The 26,793-nt window shown below is 37.7% G+C and overlaps 3 protein-coding genes and 1 pseudogene across 6 annotated transcripts; 2 read left to right on the top strand and 2 right to left on the bottom strand.

Moving 5' to 3' along the window:
• Positions 1-2,655: 2,655 nt before the first annotated feature.
• LOC137025333 (serine/threonine-protein kinase pim-3-like) lies at positions 2,656-4,084 on the bottom strand (annotated as a pseudogene).
• Positions 4,085-6,723: 2,639 nt separating this feature from the next.
• Positions 6,724-12,062, bottom strand: LOC137025077 (zinc finger protein OZF-like). 2 transcript variants are annotated; one of them, XM_067393099.1, is made up of 3 exons: positions 12,027-12,062; positions 11,127-11,385; positions 6,724-7,966 (listed from the first exon to the last, which is right to left on the bottom strand). In XM_067393099.1, the coding sequence occupies exons 2-3, from the start codon at positions 11,383-11,385 to the stop codon at positions 7,110-7,112; spliced, it is 1,116 nt and encodes a 371-aa protein (XP_067249200.1). In that variant the 5' UTR covers positions 12,027-12,062; the 3' UTR covers positions 6,724-7,109. The 2 variants fall into 2 exon arrangements, with proteins under 2 accessions (XP_067249200.1, XP_067249199.1); XM_067393098.1 differs by lacking the exon at positions 12,027-12,062 and having other exon boundaries at positions 11,127-11,548.
• A 758-nt stretch (positions 12,063-12,820) lies between these two features.
• Positions 12,821-16,054, top strand: LOC137025084 (oocyte zinc finger protein XlCOF6-like). Of its 2 annotated transcripts, XM_067393116.1 has the most exons (3): positions 12,821-12,891; positions 13,457-13,604; positions 14,614-16,054. In XM_067393116.1, the coding sequence occupies exons 2-3, from the start codon at positions 13,520-13,522 to the stop codon at positions 15,531-15,533; spliced, it is 1,005 nt and encodes a 334-aa protein (XP_067249217.1). In that variant the 5' UTR covers positions 12,821-12,891; positions 13,457-13,519; the 3' UTR covers positions 15,534-16,054. The 2 variants fall into 2 exon arrangements, with proteins under 2 accessions (XP_067249217.1, XP_067249218.1); XM_067393117.1 differs by lacking the exon at positions 12,821-12,891 and having other exon boundaries at positions 13,267-13,604.
• Positions 16,055-20,894: 4,840 nt separating this feature from the next.
• On the top strand, positions 20,895-26,584 carry LOC137025083 (E3 ubiquitin/ISG15 ligase TRIM25-like). 2 transcript variants are annotated; one of them, XM_067393113.1, is made up of 5 exons: positions 20,895-21,509; positions 22,562-22,759; positions 25,366-25,447; positions 25,601-25,648; positions 25,888-26,584. In XM_067393113.1, the coding sequence occupies exons 1-5, from the start codon at positions 20,937-20,939 to the stop codon at positions 26,406-26,408; spliced, it is 1,422 nt and encodes a 473-aa protein (XP_067249214.1). In that variant the 5' UTR covers positions 20,895-20,936; the 3' UTR covers positions 26,409-26,584. The 2 variants fall into 2 exon arrangements, with proteins under 2 accessions (XP_067249214.1, XP_067249215.1); XM_067393114.1 differs by lacking the exon at positions 22,562-22,759.
• Positions 26,585-26,793: the final 209 nt, after the last annotated feature.

The raw sequence follows: 26,793 nt of genomic DNA, 5'->3' as shown, positions 1-26,793 counted from the left end.
AAATCGCAGCATTCTGTGGGGAAAGATGGGAGAGACGTCTGATTATTACCTTAAACTTCACAAATATCAACAAGACCATCATTTATCAAGCCACTAGTCTCAGATATTCCTTTTCCTGCATTGTTTCTTTGTTCTATCTAGTGAGATTCAGAATTAAAATGGTCCTTTGCTGAAATGAAGATCTGTTTGTGACAAGCATCTTTGGTCACAATGTTTTCTTTGAAGATCTTGTCCAGGTCTGAGCTCCTTGGAAAATCTCAGCACAGCATTACAAACGAGTACCTCGAGTGACCACACTGTTGCTGTCAGCTTGGATTCCAGTGTGTCTGTTCCATCTGTCTTCTTGTTCTCGAGCACGTCGAAGTCAATCAGTTTGACTTCCAGGGTTTCTGGGTTAATTAGCAGGTTTTCCAGCTTTATATCTCAGTGGAATACTCCACGCTGGCAGCATATTTGAACTGCGAATGTTGCCTGTCGCATAATAACCCGTGCCAAATTCTCACCAGTGATGCCCGGGCAGCTCTGTAAAAAGCCCTGCAAGGACTGACAGGGAGGCTCTAACACCATAACATAGTCAGCCTCGTCCTGCCAGTCCAGAAGCTGGATGATCTGAGGAACCCTGGACTCTTGATTTGCAAAAAATTTGCAGAGCGATCTCCAGCGGGATGGGTCTGGAATAACCATCTTTGGAAATGTTATGAGGAGTAGATGGTTTTAGGATTCAGACCAGTCCTGGACAAACTGTTGACAGTGATAATTTGTCTATTGAAAAACCATTTATCGTCTGTGATTAATGTTTATATGAGGTGTATGAGATTGGAAACAGTGACTGTGAGGAATAACAGAGGGAGCACAGTTTCACAACGCTGACATATTCTGCATGTTCTGTGGAGGCAAACTTCACTGCCACTGGGAAGGTGGGTATCCTGGTAGTGTACAAAGCTTTCCAAATGTTTGTACTCGGGCATCTGAGGTGTGCATTGCCTCCAGGCTTGTGTGGCAGAACAATGGCTTCTCAACCATGTTGAAATGTACTTCCATGGCTCAAAAAGTGTCACAGGACCCCACTGATGTTGATCATCATCAAATGACTCACATTGACAACAAGAGTGTAGATCTTTCAGTTTAGATTTTTGGTATGACCACAAATCTGTATCACGGTATTGTTTTAAGATTCTGTCTTTCACGGTATATCACGGTTTTCCCCACTGAACCTTTATTGTGGCTTATTTTAGTAGACAAACAGAAATTTACTTTAAAAAATGATGGTAATCAAATCAATTTATAAATAATTTTTACACAACAGTGGCAGCCAGAATAAAATCAGTGATGTAACCTATTAGATTTTAAATAAATTAGATTTTTTTCTCTCTATTGAGTTCCCACAGCGGCAGAACACATCATAAACCTACTGATCACAAGCCCCACCCATTGTCCCAATGCTGGACAAACCTCAGTAACATTACAAACGTAACCTGCCTGCTCTGCCCTGCGAGTGTGAGGTCTTGCTTTCCTCCATTACAACTCTCTCTGCACCCCCTCCTTTTTTCCTGTTTTTCTGTCACAATAATGGACTGAGAGAATACTTTAGACATGTCTATTGATAAATAATAGACAGAATTTGGGCATAGATTTAGTGATTTGACTAGCAGAGGTACAATTTTATACAATGAATTATATATATGTGGATGTATAAATGGATTGTAATGTACAAGGTGAAGGAACATGAATGTTTACATTGCCATTTTGTTTATTTAGGTTTTATTAAGACTGAAGATTAATGATGCATGTATGTAATACAGATACATGTCTGGTTTGAGGAATGCATGGTCTCTATTTTAAATTTAAATGGTAAACTTTTAAAATTTCTGTGCTGAATTTTTAGAAAAAATCTGCAGAATTATGTGGAATGGCCTTAAATGTGTTAAAAGATCTAAGAATATTGGGATCAAAAACATTACAAATAAAATATAAACAACTTTTATAGTACATCCACTAAAAAGAAAAGAAAAATTGCTTTATTAATTGTATTGTACACAAATTATTAAATAAACAAATATATATCATACCTACCTAGGTAAATAAATACATGAACTACTTTTAATAGCTATAAATAAGCTAATTTTAAATAAATACTGGTGTGACAATCAATCACAGAATATTTCAATAAATACATGAGAAAGTTTATTTAAATAAAATAGTAATTTGGAGCTTAATTTGAATCTCTGCTGTTGAATTTGGCAATCAGCATCATTTTAATGATCATTTCCTCAGTTAAGCTGCATCTATGATGTGTTAGGAGTGTAGAATAGTGGCAAAAATGTCTCTCCACATCCACTGAAGTAGTGGGGAAAGGAAACAGGTTGATAGAAATCACAAGTGCCCTTACTGTGCCATTACAAACAAAAACTCCATTCTATTGCTTTTTTAAATAGCTTTGTAAAGCAAAAACCAAACTGCTTGTTAAAGACTGAGCAAGAACAAACATTGTTTCAAAAGTGTGTGTGTTGTATGTTAAGCTGATGTTACCAGACTGACCTATAATTGTTCTGTTGTTATTCTCCACATCATCAATCTGAAATACAAACAGAAATCACGTTTATTGTCTAAGTATGCAAACCGCATAAAAAATGTCTAATGTCTACAGTCTGAGAATTAAACTAAATCAAAAAGCTTAAACCAGTTGTGGAGAATGACATTGTCCAGTTCAATCTGCTCCTTTGGGTTGAGCCGCAGACAACAGCCAATAAAATCACAGCATTCTGTGGAGAGAGATGGGAGAGACGTCTGATTATTACCTTAAACTTCACAAATATCAACAAGACCATCTTTTCCTGCATAGTTTCTTTGTTCTATCTAGTGAGATTCAGAATTAAAATGGTCCTTTGCTGAAATGAAGATCTCAGTTTGTGACAAGCATCTTTGGTCACAATGTTTTCTTTAAAGATCTTGTTCTTCTTGGAAAATCCCAGCACAGCATTTCAAACAAGAGTACCTCGAGTGACCACACTGTTGCTGGTTCCCCGTGATACCTGCCATCTATCCAGTACTCTGGAGGCAGTACCTTTCTGTGCCTGGAGGAAAAAGACATCTGAATAGTAAGTTTCCATTAATGCAGAATTTTGACTAGAATATTCATTAACCATTCAAGAAATAATTTGATGCTAATTGAGTCACAACGGTGGATCCCATTTTTGACTTTGAGAAATCAGTTATACCAGCACAGGATGTGTAACCCGTGTAGGTAATGGTTTCACTGCATCCGAAGTCAATCAGTTTGACTTCCAGGGTTTTAACTGTCTGTGCCGTCTGTCGTCTTGTTCTCGAGCACGTCGAAGTCAATCAGTTTGACTTCCAGGGTTTCTGGGTTAATTAGCAGGTTTTCCAGCTTTATGTTTCAGTGGAACACTCCACGCTGGCAGCATATTTGAGCTGCAAATGTTGCCTGTCGCATTATAACCCGTGCCAAATTTTCACCATTGATGCCTGGGCAGCTCTTGTAAAAAGCCCTGCAAGGACTGACAGGGACGCTCTAAGACCATATTGTAGTGGTCAGCCTCATCCTGCCAGTCCAGAAGCTGTCCAGTCGGCTTGTACTCCAGCACATCTGTGCCATCAGTTTAAGAAGACTTTTATCTTTTATTTTTTCATACACAATTTCATTATTTTTGCTTTCAAACACAGTTCACATTTTAACACGGCATCAGTCTGTGCCCTCACAGATGGGAGTAGGGCCATTTTTCACAAGAAGAATAACTTTTATCCCGAATTTGAGCGAAAACTAGTTTTCTGTTTTAACGAAAACTAAAACAGAAATGGGCAGCTTTTTGTGCTCGTTGGGAAAAGCACAATGAAATCTAGAACAGCTCCACTAACCATGTCGGAAGTGGCAGAAAGCTGCAGTGGATGTGCTCAGTTCACCATCACACTCCTCCACTGGGGAAGAGGAGGTGTGGGGAAAGCCTCCTTGAGGTTTCCCTGTGGAGAGACCAAGCACTGGATGAGCTCCACGAAGGAGACATCATCATTCTTAGCCACCTTCGTGCCACTGTGCCTCCCACTGGAAAGGAAAAATTCCAGTCATTGTATTACATCTCAGTTAAGGTACTTATGATCATGTTATAAATATAAATATTAAAAGGGTGCTATGATTCATTATAAGCATGGTTTTCATAGAAAGTGTTACCAAATGTTTTGGGGGAAATATACTATTGGAGAAAATGCTTATGTAAGATATACACATGCTGGATGTTTAAAAGTTTAAAAAAAGATGTGGATGGAAGGATGTAAAATGAGTTCTTTGTGAGAGACTAGAGTAATATTTATATATGTACAATTTTTATTATTATTTATTAAATTTTAAAATGAGAGAAATGAGAATTCAGATTCATGATTTAAAAAAAGCCTACCCCTAGGAGATACAAAAAAAAAAAAAAAAAATGTCATAATGATATAATATAATTTGCTGAAAAATAAAATTAGTATACCAACATATACCAGAGTTCTGTGACCTTGAAGAGTATGATAGATTGTAGTGTAATAAAAGACTGATTAAATACACAGGAGCTCATTTATTTGAGGCTTTAAGAAGCAATACTTTACACTGGTTACCTATTAAGTTCTGTATTGATTGTAGAGATGATAAAATTGGTGTTATATGAACATATTTTCTTGACCTAGTAAGAACTCTAGCAGCTGCATTTTGTACTAATTGTATCTTGTTTATGGGGGAAGCAGGACAACCAGCTAGTAATGCATTACAGTAATCTAGTCTAGAGGTCATGAATGCATGAACTAAGCTTTCTGCATCAGAAACAGATAATGTTCAGTAGCTTAGCAATGTTTCTGAGGCGGCTGTTTTTGTAACATATGAAATATGAGTTGCAGTCTAATATAACACCCAGGTCTTGTGTATAATGAGATGTATAATGGATGAAGTAACAGTACATCCTTCTAAATGCATTTGCAAGGTGTAGTCTAAGAGATTCTGTATAGGGGTTTTTGGTTCAATAAGTAATATCTCAGTCTTATCTGAATGTAATAGAAGATTACTGGTCATGCAATATTTTTAAATCTGTCAAATTGGATAATATAGAAATTTTTCATCTTGTTTAGATCAAAAATATAATCTTACTGGCCTCTTTATTCGGTACACCTTGCTAGTATGGGGTTGGACTCCCTTTTTTGCCTTCAGAACTTAATATTTGATGGCATATATTTAACAAGGTGATGGAAAATTCCTCTGATATTGTGGTCCATATTGACATGACGCGACTGTGGCGCATCCTCAAACAACACAAAGGACCACTTGAGTAACACCAAGTCTTGTCTCTCTCACTCTCATTTATTATTAAGGTTATTTGTTATTTCATTTATATATCATTTCATTCATTTATTATTAAAGGTCAGTAAAAAATTATCAGCCAAACAACTAAAATATAAAAGTTATAAATTAAATGTGCATTTTAGTAACATAGATATTGTTTTGTGCCATCCTAAAATACCAAGCCATTTAAAACTCCAAACAAACAAAATGGCATTAGGCAATGTTGGGCCTCTTTTGAGTGTCGGCCGGCTTAGTTTTCCCAGTGTGTTCCATACCAGACACCGTCTTTTTTTGGGGCCAATTCAGCATTTTGAATCCACGTTGGGCTGTCAGTGAGAAAGAACTCTGATTGGCTGTTCGGATTAGCAAACAAGTCCATGCACGAGAATAAAAGCGAAAGTTATGAAAGCGTGCAAAGAAGTCAAGATAATAATAACATGACCCAACTGGATTGAATAAAAGTGATCAGTGCGATTGATATTCTAAATGTTAGCAAGCGCTGCTTTGTTTACAGTTTGTGTATCAGCAGTCTAAGTTTTGGTTTCCCATTTTGAATGACGAAAATAGACTATTGATATCGGCTGATAAAAACAGACATTTACTTGCATGTAGGCGCACAACGCACATGCTAGTTGACAGTAGAGCTGAGCGATTATTTGAAAAAAGATTCAAACACCCACATGATCTTATTTTATTAATGACAACGTCTTTTAAACCATTGATAAAATCATATTGGAACATTCAAATCTGTTTTTTTGCTGCTGCGCAGAGCCAGAGAAAGGTTTTGAACCACACAGTAGTTTTTTTCTGTGTTACAAATATTCAAATTATCACAGAAGTACTGAGATAAAATATTAAAGGGATGGTTCACCCAAAAATGAAAATTTGATGTTTATCTGCTTACCCCCAGGGCATCCAAGATGTAGGTGACTTTGTTTCTTCAGTAGAACACAAATTATGATTTTTAACTCCAATATATATCATAATGACTGCCTTGAGCATCCGGTGTGTGAGGTCTGAATGCACTCGGACACCGGACGCACTCATTGACATATACACGTAAGACATCACTTCCAGCATCAGAGTGAGTTTTCAGACCTCACTAACAGGATGTGGAGGGCAGTTGGACATAGTGGTGTTTTAGAGGTAAAAAATGATATAAATACTGTTCGGTTTCTCACACAAACCAAACGTTTCGTGTCTTAGGACATCAATGTGCCGTCACGAGCCGCAGGGTTTAATTTGGATTTGTCTGTCGTGTTTTTTTGACTCTTATAGACGAAGTTCCCATTGACATTCATTATACGACTGACAGACGGCAGCGGTTGGAGTTAAAAATCATCATTTGTGTTCTACTGAAGAAACAAAGTCACCTACATCTTGGATGAGATAAGCAGATAAACATCAAACTTTTATTTTTGGGTGAACCATCCCTTTAAAGTTACGATGTAAACTCTTATCTACAATAGCAAAACAGTGCAAACAAAATATTCAGAATCGTGGGAGAATCTCAATCTCTATTTGAAGAAATTGTGATTCTCATTTTATCCAGAATCTTGCAGCTCTAGTTGACACTCGCCTTTAGTCCTTTTGGTGTGTTCAAGCGCAGCTTTTTGGTCAAGATGAAGCCAACGAGAAGCTTTTGTTGCGCTAGTTCTTTGACGTTGGTTTGGTGTGTCCCAGACTTAAGTATGATCACAAAAGCATTTTTTATTACACTGATCCAAATTTAATTTCCTTCGTCCAGAACGAATGCACAAATGACTTCAAAATTGCTCCTATTCTAAGCATCTTGCAATGGTGATGAACACTGTAATGTATTTCCACAACGCCTTGACGCACAATGACGTTTCAGGTCTCTTTTATACGTGAACGTCTCTTCACACTGAAGACAGGTGAAAGGCCTCTCTCCGGTGTGAACTCTCATGTGAGTCTGAAGGTTTCCATTGAGCGTGAAGCTCTTTCCACACTGAGGGCAGGTGAACGGCTTCTCTCCAGTGTGAACTCTCAAGTGAGTCTGAAGGTTTCCCTTCAGTGTAAAACCCTTTCCACACTGATAGCACATGAACGGCTTCTCTCCCGTGTGACTTATCACATGATTCTCAAGGTGTTTCCTGTCTGTGAAAGTCGTTCCACACTGATGGCATGTAAAACAGTTCTCTCTCGAGTGAAGCCTCATGTGCTGTTTAAGGCTTACTTTGTGACTCAAACTCTTTCCACACTGATCACATTTAAACGGCTTCTCTCCAGTGTGAATGTTCCGGTGATACCTTAAGTTTAGCTCTGTTGTGAAGCTCTTCCCACACATTTTGCAGGAGTAAGGCTTCTCTCCACTGTGAAGTCTCATGTGCCTGTTAAAGCTTCCCGTTTGCGTGAAACCTTTTCCGCACTTAGGGCAGGTGTAAGGCTTCTCTCGGTTATGAACGATCATGTGGTTTTTCAGGCTTCCTTTTTTCTTGAAACTCCTTCCACACTGCTGGCAGGTTAAGTCAGTTTGTGTTTTTTTAGCTCTTTTCCGTGAGGAAGTCTTTTCAGTCTGTGAACAGCTAAAAGATTTGTCTTCAGTTGTGAAATCATTATGTTCCTCATACTGATCCTTTTCATTCAATACTTCATTCTCCTCTTTCAGCGCTGCCAGGTCTAAGGTGAAAAGAGATTAACAATGAAGGAAGTTAACAATGGGACCAAAAAACACACACCAAACAAAGATTACTCAATAAGAACTGATTAATTATAGACAGACTTTAAACTGCAATTTATGTCTAAAATAACAGAAAAACATTGGCATCTCACCTCAGCATATAGACTACTTGCCTCACAGACATGAGAAATTCATATATAATATATATATATATATATATATATATATATATATATATATATATATATATATATGTGTGTGTATATGAAGAGTTTGGTTCCAAGACGCGATAAATGCCTTTTTAAAAAAGTTTCCACCAAAATCAGTATTTTATCTGGTCCGTATTGAAAAGTCATTTATTAATTTTGCGCAAAATGCAAAATCTGTTGTGTTATTCTGTCATGTTTTCTCCCTTTCTTTCCAAAACGCGACAAACGCCATTCTTTGATCTCTGCAGAATCCCATTCCACCCACTGTAAACAGTAATGGCGGCTCTCTGAATACATCCGGCATCCTAGTTTTCCTTATCTGCTTTGTACTTTGTCAAAAATAGAAAAATGAATCATTTTGACGGCATTGATGGACCTGTGGTGGTTTCTGCGATGGGGAAGAAATGCAAGTCATTGAAATGTAATAATTTACGTGAGGAGATTAAGAAGATGAGGCACTCGAGTCGGGAGGAAGAAAAATGCCGGCTGTTGCTTGTTCCACGACAGCATCAAACTTCTGTCACGGTCCCCAAAACTGAATCATGGACAGTTTTTAAAAGCCGTTTTTATTACCAATGTACTTTATTTTAACTGTGCGGTGGCACCAGATACTCTTTAAGATACTAAACGGCAGTAATGTCTAGCACTCATTGAAGTAGGGCTGCAGCTATCGATTCTTTTTGTAATCGATTAATCTAGCACTTGATCGATCGATTAATTGATTAATCAGATCATTTTTTTTAAACAACCAAAACAAATAATGCATAGCGAAAATGATGTGGCTGTAAAATAATCAAGCATTTGGCTTTTATTTCTAAAAAAAACAGAGGTATTGGTTCCAACTCCAACATTTGGCTCCAAAACTAAGCCTATTTATTGCAATTTTTACCCATTTAGTGTTTATAAGTGCCAGTGCCAACAATTATATAACAATACAGTTAAGTCAACTTACTGTAAAACATGTATAACATGTAAAACTATGAATACAAACTTAAATAGTAAAGGCCATTTGGCCTTAGTTTTGTCGTCTTAATACAACATTACAAAAAAAGGATTGCACCTTCTGAAAATTACCCACCTGAGAACAAAAACACATGCCGCGTGTGAGGAAGAGTGACGCCCCAGTCAGACCAGTTGCTTCATTGCAGTTTAGTACGGCAGAAATAGCCTACATACAATCATTTTCAATAGAACGCTGCATTTGGCTTGCATCACTTGCATTCCGGTGCATTTTAGGTGAAGCATCCGTTCGAAAAATCGCGTCACGACATCACGTCCCTGTGTATACAGTGAATGCATGCTGAAATTATTGTTGCGTGGTTACATAAAAAGTTTAAGCATATGTGATGCATTTCCGCGATTGGTCTGACTGGCGCATGAGAGAGACGAGGGTGCATGCGTGTGTGTGTGTGAAGGGGTTCTTTTTTTAGGCTATACTCTCTTACAATTGAACGTGAATACGTTTACTACTTAAAAACATCAAAGCTAAACATCATATCTATCTTTACTCTCCGCCATCGCGCCAACTACTGTAAATTCAAAATGTCACGCGCTATGGTGTGCTTCCTGAACATTGAACAACGGTCCGTGTGAATCAGATCCCTGCGCGTATAGTGCGCGTCATAGGAATTTAACGAGGCTTCGAGGCAGAGTTTTTGCCTCGAGGAATTTTTGTAATCGAGTTAATCGAGTAACTCGATGAATCGTTTCAGCCCTACATTGAAGCGAAACATCACTGCCGTTGTCAGAGCACGATCAGACCTCACTAAGCGAATGCTTAACGCAGTTGGACATAGTGGTGTTTTAGAGGTAAAAAATGATATAAATACTGTTCAGTTTCTCACACAAACCGATCATTTCGTGTCTTAGGACATCAATGTGTCGTCACGAGCTGCAGGGTTTAATTTGGATTTGTCTATGCATAATTTTTGGCTCTTATAAATTAAGTTCCCATTGATATGCATTATAAGACTGACAGACGGCAGCGGTTGGAGTTAAAAATCATCATTTGTGTTCTACTGAAGAAATAAAGACACCTACATCTTGGATGCCCTGGGGGTAAGTAGATAAACTAACTCGTTGAATTTATTTTGGGAGCGACGACCCAATGTATTTTTAGTCAAATGTCTGTATATAAAATTAGTATTGACAAAGTTCAGAGGCTGTCATATATGTGGATCAACTTACTTTGTTGTGTATTTTCAATATGAAAAATAACTTTTATCGGATTAATTGCATTTTGAAAAGAAAAAAAAGTGTCATGGATTTATTGCATTTGGGGGAAAAATAATCCATTTTTATAATAAACCTTTTAAAATCATAATGTAGATTTGAATTTTTAATGTTTTTATAACCAAAAGTTGCTGTGTGAAAGTTTGAAGCAGAAAATAGTGGTTTTCATTTTGCCACTTTTGAGTAAAACACTTTTACTCAAATTAATCAAAATGGAGTTATAGCATTTTGGAACCAAACTCTTCATTCATTACATATATATATATAAGAAAGTTTTAAGTGTCTAACTAATTAATTAAATTAATATACACGTGATTAGTTGACTTAAATGAACGACTACTAATCGATTAGTCAGGGGCAGCTCTATTTTACATGTAATGTTACTTTTTGCATTTTATGTTCAAATCACCTTTTCAGGACTTCTCAAATATAAAGATTTTTAAATAAAAAATAGTTCTAAGCACATTGTTTTATGATCTAATAATTCATGAATAAATATGTTTATATTACAGACTGTTTTTATCCATTTATTTTGGATTCATTGTCAGTACTGGCTCGCCGTTCACATAGGTAGATTGTGGATGACTGTGTTTGTCCGCCACAACCAAAGACCTTTTCTGACCCAGAAAAGACCCTGTTAGGACACCCATTCTTCAACAATATCATTTATTTTAATAAGGATTAAATGACTGAGTTCAGTTTTGAGAATGAAACCAACCTGTTTGTTCCTCAGTTTCTTCATGTTTCACACTGAAAGTTTCTTCAATCTTCACGTCTTCACTCTCCACTTTAATAAATGCCATCTTTCTTTGTTCCTCAGTCTCTTCTTGTTTCACACTGAATGTTTCTTCAATCTTCATTTCTTCACGCTCTTCTTTAATAAACTCCTTCTTTGTTTGTTCCTCAGTTTCTTCTTGTTTCACTGTGAATGTTTCTTCAATCCTAAAGTCTTCACTCTCCTCTTTAATAAACGCCATCTTTATAAGTACGTTGAGGGTAGGAATAATTAACAGAAAGAAAAATAAATCCAAATGAAATCTCTGGTTGCGGCTCAATCAGCTCCTTATTTCAGTAGTTCAGCGCACTAGTAAGAGAGTCAGTCAATTAAATTACATGATTAGCCTAAAAGTCATAAAAACACTCAAAACTAGCACTATAAATTAATAAACGCAAACTATAAAACATTTCATATTTTGTATTTAAATTAGATATTTAATTATTTGTAGATTACATATAAAAATGTAAAAGTTGATAATGTTTGTTGTTCTTGTTGTATTTACACTATTTTGACCTTCGAATCACTGAATCATTTTGCAAAGCATTTGATTCAATTGACTCGCAGTTTCGAAAAGCTGTTTTTCTCATCACTCCTCGCCAGTGACCGAATTCGTGGTTATGACAAACGGATTCATGTTACAGGAACGAAATCAGACGCACCGTTTCTGACTCAGGTGTGGATGCGATTTACTCACACAAAATAACGAGCGTTGATGTTAGATATTGCATTACAATATTTAAATTCAATAATAACGTATTCCTTTTACAGTTCTTGTTAAAACTATTAAATTACCTTAATGTTTGCTTTCATTTAAACACTTTAAATGCTCAAAACACGAACCTTTTTTCAGCCGAAACACAACAGATGCAGAAGCGCGGCGCCGCCGTATGACGTCAGAACACGAGACCAAAATAAAAGCCCCGTGGTGATTCCCTTACTAAATCAACGAGTGAATCTCTGAACTGGTGAGTGGAGGCAGTGCTAATTTGCATATTCATCAGAACTGCATATAATAAATGAAGCAATGGTTTGGAGTTACATTCAAGCTATTTTAGGACATGAAGAATTTTTTTTTTTTTTTAAATATTTTATTTTGGTGATCAAAGATGATTTTTAAAGGATTAGTTCACTTTCAAATTAAACTTTCTTGAAAAAAGGTCAATTCAATAGCAATATTTGTATCAGTGATACTGGCCTTCTAAAAAGATGCCATTAAGCAATGACAAAACAATAATTTGGATGTTGCAATTGTGATTAATTACAGAAAAAATTGTGATTTTATTGACAGCACTAATAAAATATATATTAAAAACTTTAACATTAGGTGTGATTAATTAAAGAAAAATTGTCAATTAATTAGTTAATTTTTTTTAAATCCATTGCATTTGACAAAGGTTTTTTAAAATATGAATAATTATAATAAATTCATGACATCTGGAAGATCTGTTTGCCTGTTAAGCAGAAAGAATCTCATATTAGATTTGCTACAAACACTTTCATTAGTAGTTACTTTCAACACACAATTAGACATGTATTTAAATGTTTTCTGTACTCCGAATACCTCTGTGTTTTATTATTTGTCTTTTTTTCTGTACATTTCCATGCACATTACAGCATGTGTACATGACTTTTATTTTGGTCTGGTGGTGTGATGCAATAAGGCTGCGATGCTCGCCTGCATCTGTTGTGGTTCGACTGAAGAAAGGTTAGTGTTTTAAACCATTTAAAGCGTTATAAATCGATGCAAACCGTTCAGTCTATTCTACAGTTTTTGCAAGCGAACTAAAGGTAATTATTACTTAATGCAACATTGTAATGCTTTATCTAACGTTGATGCACGTTAATTATTTTGAGTAAAGCTCATGCATACATGAGGAACACACAAGGTGCGTCTCGTTTTGCTCCATTTATGTGAATCAGTTTATCGTAAACACGAATTCAGTCCGTTGTAAATGATGATGAGAGAAACTAAGCTTCTCAAATCTCCAGTGACCGCGCGCTGAAGTCACCTGCTGGTCAAAACAGTGTACATACAACAACAAACACACGTGATGAGAACTTTACAAACCAACTGCTGATGTTTTCATGAAATTGCAGTCTATTAAATATAATCTATAAATCATAATATAAGGCTATTTATATTTTTTAGTCTAATTAGGTGATTTAAGTCTATTAACTCTCACTCTGACTCTCTAGAGCAGATTGAGACACACCCAGAGATTTAGTGTGGATTTATTTTTCTTTCTGTTAATTATTCTCTTCTTAAACAGGACAAACACAAAGAAAAATTCCTGGTGAAGCGACTAAGATCCACGTGACACATTATTATAAAGATGGAGTTTATTAAAGAGGAGAGTGAAGAAATGAAGATTGAAGAAACAATCAATGTGAAACAAGAAGACACTGAAGAACAAACAGGTCAGTTTCATTCTCAAAGCTGAAATCAGTAATTTGATTCTTATTAAAATATCCAGCTCTACAGAAATTAATGATATTTTATCTACTGAGTGTCCTAATTAAAGTGGTTTTATTTGACACAGAGCTGGTCTGACATGTTGAGATCACATGACCAGACAAATACTAATGCTGCCTTCAACCTGAACATTTTTTACTTCCACATTAGACAACATATATTTGTTTAGGAAAAATAATACAGAAGTAGCCCAAACAAAACAAGACTTTTGTATAACATTATAGCCAGTATGAAAAAAAAACATTGATTTTTGTCACTACTATTGAGGGGAAGTGATGACAAAATTTTCATTTTTGGATGAAAAATCCTTGAAGGATGAAGCTCTATCTCAGCTAATGTTATAAACTATATAGGGACTGATATTACTTGCACAATCCTATAATATTAAAAGGTTAGTTCACCCAAAAATTAAAATTCTGTCATTTATTACTCGCCCTCATTTCGTTCCACACCCGTAAGACCTTCGTTAATCTTCAGAACACAAATTAAGATATTTTAGTTGAAATCTGAGGGCTCAGTGAGGCTTGCATAGGGAGCCAATGACATTTCATCACAAACATATTTAAATCAGTTTATGTGAGTACAGTGGTTCAATATTAATATAATAAAGTGACGAGAATATTTTTGGTGCGCCAAAAATAACAAAATAACGACTTATTTAGTGATGGTCAATTTCAAAACAATGCTTCAGGAAGCATCGGATCATTATGTGTCGAATCAGCAGCTGTTTGGAGTGCCAAAGTCACGTGATTTTAGCTGTTCGGCAGTTTGATACGTGATTTGAATCATGATTCGACATGCTGATTTATAACGCTCCGAAGTTATACAACTTTTATGTACTATATTTATCCACTTAAATGCATGTGCCCACTGTGACAGTGGTAACGTTATCGGCCTCTAATCGGTTTTGATGTCTGTTGCCATTAAACTTAATTTTTTCTTTATATGCCTTAGACCTGCTGGCACTGAAAGAGGAGAGTCAAGAAATCAATGAAATTGAAGAAAAGAAACATCCTGATTTCATAACTGGAGAAAAATCTTTCAGTTGCTCAGAGACTGAAAAGACTTCCACACAAAAAAGAGCTCAAAAGACCGCAGCTAGAAGACTAATCATCTGCGAACAGTGTGGAAAGAGTTTCAAAAAAACTGGAAATCTTAAAATCCACATGAGAATTCACACCGGAGAGAAGCCTTACACCTGCCAACAGTGTGGAAAGAGTTTCGATCAACATGGAAACCTCAAAGTCCACATGAGAATTCACACTGGAGAGAAGCCGTTCGCATGTAATCAGTGTGGAAAGAGTTTCACACATAAAGGAACCCTTCATGCTCACATGAGTCTTCATACTGGAGAGAGCCCTTACACCTGCGAAGTGTGTGGAAAGACTTTGGTTCGCAAAGAAAATCTAATGGCTCACATGAGAGTTCACACTGGAGAGAAGCCTTTCTCGTGTGGGGAGTGTGGAAGATGTTTCGCACGTAAAGAAACCCTTACTCAGCACACGATAATTCACTTAAGGCAGAACTTTATTTGTCAACAGTGTGGACTGAGTTTTACAGACAAGAAACACCTCAAGAGCCATGTAATAACTCACATCGGACAGAAGCCTTTTATGTGCCATCACTGTGGAAAGACTTGCTCGAACACAGCAAACCTCAAGTCTCACATGATAATTCACACTGGAGAGAAGCCTTACTCCTGCCAACAGTGTGGAAAGAGCTTCCCACGAAAAGAAAGTCTTAAGGGTCACATGAGACTTCACACTGGAGAGAAGCCTTACTCCTGCCCTCAGTGTGGAAAGAGCTTCACACATAAAGGAACCCGTTATACCCACATGAGAACTCACTGGAGAGAGGCCTTACCTGTAGTGTGAGGAGACTTTCACATATCAAATAGATCTGAAAAATAAGAGCTTTCTGAGCTTTTGATGTTTTGTATTGAATTTCTTTGTAATTGGCATGACATATTTACATAAATAGTTAAGGCCTGAGGACCAATGGTTTGAGGACCCTATTGTAATTGCTCAGTCAATTCTTCTTCTATGAAATGAATCGCATTTTTGAGGGCCTAAACATGCTCAAACTCATGAAACTTTGCACATTCGTTAGAAATGGTGAAAATTTACATCTGATGTGGGTTTCAGAATTAAATGCGGCAAAATGGCTCCATAGCACCACCTGCAATATTTCAGTTAAGCGCCCTTCGCTCTATGTTTCACGTACAGTTATGAAATTCGGTAGACACATGTAACTTTTCTTTGCAAAATATTTGCAGTTTTTGCCATTTCCAGATGTTGTATTTTAAGACTCCTTCTAAAGCTTCAACATCAGATCAACATCATATTTGGTCATTCTTATCTTAAGGCCTTAGCGATTTTAAATTGTGAAGATCTTAAAGGTGCCCTAGAATGCTTTTTCACAAGATGTAATATAATTCTAAGGTGTCTCCTGAATGTGTCTGTGAAGTTTCAGCTCAAAATACTCCATAGATTTTTTTTATAAATTTTTTTAACTGCCTATTTTGGGGCATCATTATAAATGAGCCGTTTCATGCTGCTGCCCTTTAAATCTTGTGCTCCACGCCCCAAGAGCTCGCGCTTGCCTTAAACTATGCATAAACAAAGTTCACACAGTTAATATAAAAATGGATCTTTACAAAGTGTTCGTCATGCAGCATGTCTAATCGTGTAAGTACATTATTTATTTGGATGTTTACATTTGATTCTGAATGAGTTTGAGGCTGTGCTCCGTGGCTAACGGCTAATGCTACACTGCTGGAGAGGTTTATAAAGAATGAAGTTGTTTGTTGAATTATACAGACTGCAAGTGTTTAATAATAAAAATAGCAACGGTTCTTGTCTCCGTGAATACAGTAATAAACGATGGTAACTTTAACCACATTTAACAGTACATTAGCAACATGCTAACGAAACACTTAGAAAGACAGTTTACAAATATCACTAAAAATATCATGATATCATGGATCATGTCAGTTATTATTGCTCCATCTGCCACTTTTCGCTGTTGTTCTTGCTTGCTCGCCTAGTCTGATGATTCAGCTGTGCACATCCAGACATTAATACTGCCTGCCCTTGTCTAATGCATTGAACATGGGCTGGCATATGCAAATATTGAGGTTATACATATTAATGATCCCGACTGTTATGTAACAGTCGGTGTTATGTTGAGATCAGCGTGTTTTCCGGAAGTCTTTTAAACAAATGAGATTTATATAAGAAGGAGGAAACAATGGAGTTTGAGACTCACTGTATGTCATTTCCATGTACTGAACTCTTGTTATTCAACTATGCCAAGATAAATTCAATTTTTTATTCTAGGGCACCTTTAAGTTTTCACTGAAGGGTGTGTTCATGGCAGATTGACAATCTGATGTTTCGCCATCAAAGAGGAAGCTACGAGTCAGGTATGCAGTGTCCGATCTGCCCCAAACGTCACGTGTGTCCTGGCCTGAAGACATCTACATGACAATATTCAGTTAGTCATAGCGCCACCTGATGCCAACAGGAAATGGCATGTAATTCACTCCCAGAAACACATTTAAATATGCCACGAAGTACCAAATATGCTAGAAACACGTTAAATCATGCAACACTTGGCTAGGTGCTAATGTTTGCGATTAACGCCACCAAACAAGAAGATGTTGTTACTCAGGCATACAATGTCCGATCTGCTCCAAACTTCATGTTTGATAATAGTCCTGGGCTGCGTTCCAGTTCGTTTTTTTATGACCTTCCCTCGCTAACTTCCCTCAGTCTCGTGACTCGGATGTACATCGAGTGCCCACTACTGGCGGAACCTTTGCAATGGGCTGAATTGGAACATCCTAAGTCCTTGATTACTTGAAATCTGTATGGAGTTGATTTATTATTTAATTTTTTTCCCCTTACAAAACTGTTTAATGCAGCATTCTATATGTATATATGTGTATTTTAAATATTTAAAAAATAATTATTATATCATAGAGTTGTTTGTGGTGGGGTAATTAAAGGTAATATGCGGTGGCATCACAATCGTGTTGCATTGTGGGTTATGCAGCTGCCTGAAGTGTACATATGAAGTAGACATATGAGGGAGCGAGGGTCTGTCCATATAAACTTCCCTCGTCCACTTCACGAAGTGGAACACACTTCAGAATGGCAGCAGGGATTCTCCCGAGGGGAAGTGTGTAGGGAAGTTAGAGAATGCGTGTCTAAAACTGGAGTGGAACGCAGCCCTGGCCTGAAGACGTCTACATGGCAATATTCAGTTATAGTCAAAGCGCCACCTGTTGGCAGCAGGAAGTGTAACACTTTGAAATGTCTTTACCATAATTCTCCTGTAGTTACTCGCTTCCATGCATGTCGCCCAATGTTCACTGTTTTCCTGCAGCTTTTAATTATATCTGAATTTATCCTGACTCTCTGAAATTATTAACTCTAATAGATAACTTTATCTATTGTTGCCACATATTGGCATTCAGGTTAGTAATGTGCTAAAGTCCAGTTTTAATTGGAGCATTGGGGCACCCCAACTGAGATTTTAGAGCTCTGACTAAAGCTTGTCAACAGTTCAAGTGTACTTAGACTTGAAAGGCTAAAAAGGGAACTTCCATTTAGGACAACTGAATGTTGATTGACCAACCTAAATGGGTTGAGCCTTACCTCTGTTTATTATAATGTTATTCTAGATCAGTGTTTTTAACTGGTGGTTTTGATTGGGTTGCAGAGTGTGCAGTTAAAAGGCAGGTACACACCAAACTGATGGTAACGATCTAGTGGTGATGAAAGCAGACTGCGGGGTTGGCTCACGTCGGTAGCATCTCTGTCCAAAGTTGCCCTGACACAACAAACCGACGCTGGACAGCCAAGTAGCACGTCCGTTCTGCGCCTGCGTGAGATGAAATGCCTTTCCAAACCAGCAGGTGGCAATAGCTGAACAGCCAATCAGAATGATCAATGGACCGACGACAAGGACCAACTTCAACCAACGGTGCGAAACACACTGAGAAAACTTAGTCGGCCGACCGTTGGCTTGGTGTGTTCCTGCCTAAAGAAACAAACCTAATTCTGTTTTTCTGATGCAATGACTTTTATTTTGAAATATGCGCAAGAAAAAGTTCACTTCCCTTTCCTGTCAGCCGTTACACTTTGGTCATAATGGACACTCTTCAATTGCAGCCAAATGCGGTGATGCATGCTGTAGATCACTTCAGTATAAAGTGCAAAAAAAATTACGGGCATGCAACATAACTATTGTCAAGTAGTAAGTCATTACATTACCAAAAAAGTACAAATACATTATGTAACTTGTACTGTGTGTTTGCTGGGAAGGATTTGCATACAGGTAATGCTAATTCTATTCATCAGGTACAGTTTCCATATGTTTGATTAACAGTTCATGCTAGTTTTGTATACTTACCATGGTAAAATTTTGCTTCCTTAAAAGGATTGTTCACCCAAAAATGAAAATGTTATGTTTATCTGCTTACCCCCAGGGCATCCAAGATGTAGGTGACTTTGTTTCTTCAGTAGAACACAAATTATGATTTTTAACTCCAACCGTTGCCGTCTGTCAGTCAAATAATGGGAGTGAATGGTAACACAATTTATAAGAGTCAATAAACATGCACAGACGAATACACATTAAACCCTGCGGCTCGTGATGACACATTGATGTCCTAAGACACAAAACGATCGGTTTGTGCGAGAAACCGAACAGTATTTATATCATTTTTTACCTCTAATACACCTCTAATGTCCAAATGGGTTCAGCAATCGTTTAGTGAGGTCTGATCGCGCTCTGACAACGACAGTGATGTCTCGCACTCATTGAAGTATATACATCACTGTAGTTGTCAGAGCACAACAAAGTCACCTACATCTTGGATGCCCTGGGGGTAACATCAAATTTTCATTTTTGGGTGAACTATCCCTTTAACCCCAAACTGGCACTTTATTTTCACTTTGTTTTAACACTTTCAATTAACACTTTAAAAGCCCAAAAAGCTACTAAAGATGTATTAAAAACAGTTCATGGGACTACAGTGTTTCAACCTTAATATTATGAAGCGTGGAGAATACTTTTTGTATATGTCTATTTAAATGTTTTAAACTGTTTATGATATGATAGGCTACATATTACTCTGTATCACTTACTCTTGGAGACTACATTTATGCAGGCATATTCTTTATAATTTGTTTAGATTTATTTACTAAAAGTTTTTCTTTCATGTTCTCTAATCAGTCATGGAAACACACTACATGACTCTTATTTGAGGTTGTGGTTCCCCTGACATTACTCAGTTCCTCTGAAAAATGTAAATATATATAGCAAAAAGTCCCTGAGTTGTGACTTAAACTGAGGTTGTCCAAAACACAACCGCATTACACCTCAGTGCATTATGAGGGTATTTGCTTTGACAGTTTAAAAAAAGTCATAGTAAAAAATAGTTTTTCAGTTATACAAAGGTCTCTCACCCTTTAACAAAAAAAGATTGATAAAAAAAATACGTCAACTGTTTCTTTTAGTAGGATGAAAATAATCTGTTATTTAAATGGTGATTAAATTATATGAAGTGATGAAAGAACGCTTCCTTTACAATTGCTGGAGCTGTCAATCAAACAGCAAAAGTTTTTCATTGACTGAGTTCTGGACTAGTGCCAAATCTCCCGTTTTATGCAACAAATCTCTTAGTTACATCACGTTTGCACTGTTAGTTACAATGAAATCATTCGTAGTGTACACTTACCAAAGTTTATGATAATAATAATAATATATTTCAAGTTGTACTGGCTTATGCGTGTTCAATGCTGTTTGTAAGTCTCACAACAGCAATCAACCGCAAACCACTTGTGTGATTGTGGTAAACCCACAGCTTCTGCACCTGGATTCAAGCAGCTGCATAGCTTGTTCGTGGTAATGGCAAAAACTATTTTTAGCAGTGAACAGCAGCACACTCGCACACAAACACAGAAGGATTTATGCTCTTCAGTTGGTAACTGACAGTGAAAGCCCTGCACAATTAATTCCATATTGCAACTTATTTTTTTATTACATGTTTGTTTGTTTTTAGATGTCTATGGGCCTTTTTTACTTTGGCTGTTTTGGAAATGCACCAGCTAAAAATTAACCCCTAAGGGATGTTTTATGGTCTGTGACTTTTGCACACGTCACTCAAAAACAGAAGTGGGAAGCAAGACTCACATGAGTTCAGGGAAACTGAAACTGAAGTGTAGTTGAGCTGTTGTGTGTTTGAGTCTCTGTGTTCATGCTGTAAAATGGCAGAAGCCAGAATTTCTCAGGATGAGTTCATGTGTTCAGTGTGTCTGGATCTCCTGAAGGATCCAGTGGCCATTCCCTGTGGACACAGTTACTGTAAGATCTGTATTACAGGCCGCTGGGATCAGGAGGATCAGATGAGAGTCTACAGCTGCCCTCAGTGCAGACAGACCTTCAGTCCAAGACCTGCTTTAGCTAAAAACACCATTCTGGCTGAAATGATGGAGAAACTGAAGAAGACTAAACTTCCTGCTGACTGTTACGCTGGAGCTGGAGATGTGCAGTGTGACGTCTGTACTGGAAGAAAACACAAAGCCGTCAAGTCCTGTCTGGTGTGTCTGGAGTCTTACTGTCAAACTCATTTTGACCGTCATGAGGAATTTCACTCACGTAAGCCACATAAAGTGACTGAAGCCACTGGACGACTGCAGGAGATGATCTGCCACCAACATGATAAACTCCTTGAGATTTTCTGCCACACCGATCAGAAGTATTTATGTGTGTTTTGTATGATGGATGAACATAAAAACCACGACACTGTATTAGCTGCAGCACAGAGGACAGAGAAACAGGTATGAACATTAAACTGGACACTGAAATAATGTTTATATTGGCACCCACATGATCAGGTAAAATCATTCACACTGCAGACCTCACAGAAGTGAACAGTAGCTGCAAGTGGACTTTAACTGCTGAGCTTGTTTATGCTCCATGCCGAACTTAACAGAAAATATGGTGAAAATGCACTGTAAACATATTTATCTACTGTGAAACTGGCTTTGATGAAGCAACATATCCCTCTATGGTGTTTCATCATTTAAAAATAATGCAATGAAAATTGCATTTAAAAAAAAAAAAACATTTTAGTATTATCATATGACACCCCCTTCGGCCAATAAAATTGAATTTATATGTATCATTGTAAAGTTTTTGGCATTTTTAATGCACATTTTGAAAATGTGTTATACATAAATGACAAAGCCCCTTTAGGGGATAGATTTTTCTGTAAAGCTGAATTATTGTTGCTTTTTTGCCTGTGTTTTTGGTTTATGTTAGCAAGTTTGGTGGCAGTGCATCAGTAAATAAGAAAGGAATAAGATAATGATCAAGGAGTATAGAAGCAGTCAGGGTCATCCAATAGGGAGATAAAACCGATATGATTGCACTGGGCCCCGTGGTGAATGGACTGACAGGGATACCCCTCTAATAATAATAATAATTTATTATTACTAATAATAACTAATCATTTTTTATGTACCAGTGATGCCTATCTTCGTCATAAGTTTTTAATATTTCTCAATGACTGACTCCTGATCAACATTTTATAATTGAAGGCAATTATTCAGAGAAATACTCAATGTAATCATCCAGTAATTAGTTGTTGTTGTTTTTTTTACAGATAAAACAGGTTACATAACAGAAACACTCAGTGTGAAACTTTATATCTGTATCAGTTTTGCTTTTATGATACTGAAATAGGTCTTTTGTGTCATGTAAATTCATTAACTACAGCTGAGAGAGGCTGTGGAGTCTCATAAGGTGAGTCTGGAGAAGAAGAGAAGTTTGAGAAGTCTCAGTCAGACTCACTGAATACACTGTGTGATTGTGATGTGTGTCCTAACAGAGCTCTGCAGCAGTGGAGGACAGTGAGAGGATCTTCATTGAGAAACAGACATGTTCACAAGTCCCTGCGGTCAAGTCCAAGTCAAGTCTCAAGTCTTTGAGGTCCATTTCAAGTCACAAGTCTTTAAGGTCCAAGTCAAGTCTCAAGTCTCTGAGGTCCAAGTCAAGTCAAGGCTACGTCAAGTCTCAAATCTTTGAGGTCCAAGTCTTAAGTCAAGTCTTTGTTCTATTTTTATTAATAGGCCAATTTTTTTTTCAGCTAGTTGTTATTGTAATTAACAGTGTATATATATATAACATATATATTAAGTATAATATATATATAACGTATAAAAACACTGCCACTTAAACTGATCTGTGGAAATGAGTCGGACAGACAGGGTCGTAAAATGCACATGGAAGTGCTCGTTCAATCCAAATACAATTTAACATGGTAAATCTGGATATCCCTTCGGATTAAATGATTGCTTTTTGAAATTAAATGACAAAGTTTATCACAAGGTAAGGCTTGGCTATATTGTTATTATTTGTTGCTAATTTAACAAGTCTTCTAGTTTTCGTGCCTTTAGATGCATCAAGTGCTCGGTATGTTTAGAGATTATTTGTGATATTCACTGCAGCAGCACATATTTGGGAATGAATGGATAGTAAAATGTGGTGTTTCGTGCCGTCAAGTGTCTCGGGTTAGTAGCTCACGAGTCCAAGTCAAGTCTCGGGTTAGTAGCTCACAAGTCCAAGTCAAGTCTCGGGTTAGTAGCTCACAAGTCCGAGTCAAGTCTCGGGTTAGTAGCTCACGAGTCCAAGTCAAGTCTCGGGTTAGTAGCTCACAAGTCCAAGTCAAGTCTCGGGTTAGTAGCTCACGAGTCCAAGTCAAGTCTCGGGTTAGTAGCTCACGAGTCCAAGTCAAGTCTCGGGTTAGTAGCTCACGAGTCCAAGTCAAGTCTTGGGTTAGTAGCTCAGGAGTCTGAGTCAAGTTTTGGGTCAGTAGCTTACGAGTCCAAGTCAAGTCTCGAGTTAATAGTTAACGAGTCCAAGACAAGTCTCGGGTTAGTCGCTCACAAGTCCAAGTCAAGTTGTTTATTTTTGCGACTCGAGTCCAAGTTGCAGACTCGAGTTTCCATCTCTGCTGAAAGATACACTATTATTGCCAAAAGTATTGGGACACCCCTCCAAATCACTGAATGTAGGTGTTCCAATCACTTCCATGGCCACAGGGGTATAAAATCAAGCACCTAGGCATGCAGACTGCTTCTACAAACAATTGTGAAAGAACAGGTCTCTCTCAGGAGCTCAGTGAATTCAAGCGTGGTACCGTGATAGGTTGCCACCTGTGCAGTAAGTCCATTCGTGAAATTTCCTCACTACTAAATATTCCACAGTCAACTGTTAGTAGTATCATGAAGTAGAAGCAAGTGGGAACAACAGCAACTCAGCCATGAAGTGGTAGGCCATGTAAAATCAGAGCGGGAACAGCGCATGCTGAGGCTCACAGTGCGGAGAAGTCGCCAACTTTCTGCAGAATCAATAGCTACAGACCTGCAAACTTCCTTCAGATTAGCTCAAGAACAGTGCATAGAAAGCTTCATGAAATGGGTTTCCATGGCCGAGCAGCTGCATCCAAGCCTTACATCACAAAGTGTAATGCAAAGTGTCAGATGCAGTGGTGTAAAGCACGAGCCACTGACTCTAGAGCAGTGGAGCCGTGTTCTTTGGAGTGACGAATCACGCTTCTCTGTCTGGGTTTAGTGGTTTCCAGGGGAACGGTACTTGCCTGACTGCATTGTGCCAAGTGTAAAGTTTGGTGAAGGGGGGATTATGGTGTGGGGTTGTTTTTCAGGGGTTGGACATGGCCTCTTAGTTACAGTTAAAGGAACTCTTAATGCTTCAGCATACCAAGACATTTTGGACAATTTCATGCTCCCAACTTTGGGGGAACAGTTTGGGGATGGCCCCTTCCTGTTCCAACATGACTGTGCACCAGTGCACAAAGCAAGGTCCATAAAGACATGGATGAGCGAGTTTGGTGTGGAGGAACTTGACTGGCCTGCACAGAGTCCTGACGTCAACCCGATAAAACACTTTTGGGATGAATTAGAGCGGAGACTGTGAGCCAGGCCTTCTCATCCAACATCTCTGCCTGATCTCAGCAATGCATTTCTAGAAGAATGGCCAAAAGTTCCCATAAACACACTTCTAAATCTTGTGGAAAGCCTTCCCAGAAGAGTTGAGGCTGTTGTAGCTGCAAAGGGTGGGCTAACTCCATATTAATCCCTATGGAGTAAGAATGGGTAGTCATTAAAGTTCATGTACACATAAAGGCAGGCGTCCCAAAACATTTGGCAAGCTCAAAACTTAACTAATATTTAAACTTTTTAATAACAATATGAAATCCATGAACTTGTTAGTACCAGTTTCACCCAGCATGATTTCCCATCATCTCTTTACTTATTGTTTTACAGTCTTTGACTTAAAGTTTTAAATGATGTTCAATTTATTTGTTGCCTTGTCCTGATCAAATCTACTCAACCCTGTCATGCGACTCCATTGATACATTTGATCTGTTACCTTAATTTTATTGCTAGATGTTTGATCAAGTGTTTTTTTTACAAAGTTCATGCAAGTGACAAATGATAACTTACAGCTCTAACATGATATAATGAACATGAGAAGAATGAAGCTGATGCTGTGAAAGTGCTGGATTGAGGAGAGTTACTAAAGATCAACAAGAGCTGCTCAAATCTGACAGTAGTGCAGGTTATTGTCTGAAGTGTGGAGGTGATGAGCTTTGATTTCTGTTTTCTGTAGACTTTCCAGTCTCTCTCAGCTCCTCCTGAATCTACAGATGTGAATGACAAACTCAAGGAGCCGAAGAAGATCTCTGGCAGAGGTAAAGTCCTGGAGATTCATCTGCTCTCAGAAATGATCCTCCATCATCTCATATCATGTAGAAGATCATATTAGAAATGTCTTAGGAACGGATGCAGGGATCATTTTCTCTTGACATGATAATCACACTCTTAATGTCTGTTGATTTCCACAGTCACTTTTGTCAACATTGTTCCCTGGACCAGGAGCAACTTCCTACAATGTAAGTCACTAAGAAAACAAGCAGAAAAATCATAGTGTGATTGTTTTCTTCTTGTAGAATGTGAAAGAAAACATGACAGAAGAGCTTTATAGTTCATCATGTAAATGATGATTTGCACAGGATATCAGGTAAACTGTACTGAGACACTGATAATATATTGAACATGAAGAGTTCAGCTACATTAAAAAAAAAAAAAAAAGATTTGTAATTCCTGATTCTGATGTGTTTTTCTCCATCAGATTCCCATCAGCTCACTCTGGATCTAAACACAGTGAATGAAGACCTATGTCTGTCTGAGTGGAACAGAGTGATTACATTCACTAACACAGTCCAGCGGTATCCTGATCATCCAGACAGATTTAATTATTGGTCTCAGGTGTTGTGTAGAGAGAGTGTGTGTGGATGTTGTTACTGGGAGATTGAGTGGAGTGGTGATGTGTCTATATCAGTGTCATATAAGAGCATCAGCAGGAAGGGATCAGGTGGTGAGTGTTTGTTTGGACGTAATGATCAGTCCTGGAGTTTGATCTGCTCTCCCTCCAGATACTCATTCTGGCACAATAACATAGAGACCGAACTCCCAGTAAAGCCCATCAGCAGGAGAATAGGAGTGTGTGTGGATCACAGTGCAGGAGCTCTGTCTTTCTACAACATCTACAGAAACATAATGAACCTCATCCACACAGTCCAGACCACATTCACTAAACCGCTCTATCCTGGGTTTGGTGTTGGTTATAAATCCTCAGTGAAACTGTGTTGATGAATCACTCCATTAAAGTCACCACACAAGTTGGACCAAAAATTGTTGGGCCAGGTCAAAAAAGGGTTGAGAAAAGCATTGTAAATAGTTGATGCCCCAACACCCTAACAGCCCCCACCACCTCCCCATTCCATTTTGTTTATTTTTCTTATAATAAATCATGTTCAATTCATTGTTGTTCCATTCATTGTTCTAATAAAAATTTTAAGTGTTCCTGTTGTCTTTTTGTGTTCTCTGCACCAAGTCATCAAAGTCCCAATTCCAACTTGTCACTCTGGAGTCAGTAAAGTTATCTGCAACTTATTTTCTTATAAGTGCAAAAGAAAACCAACATGATCTGCAATCTCTATCTGAATTAAGTTCATTCTGATAGTCCACAGAAAAT

This window comes from Chanodichthys erythropterus, chromosome 8, assembly GCF_024489055.1.
Source record: "Chanodichthys erythropterus isolate Z2021 chromosome 8, ASM2448905v1, whole genome shotgun sequence".
Taxonomy (NCBI): domain Eukaryota; kingdom Metazoa; phylum Chordata; class Actinopteri; order Cypriniformes; family Xenocyprididae; genus Chanodichthys; species Chanodichthys erythropterus.
Note: the sequence above shows the minus strand (reverse complement) of the source record. Positions and strands in the feature narration are given on the sequence as shown.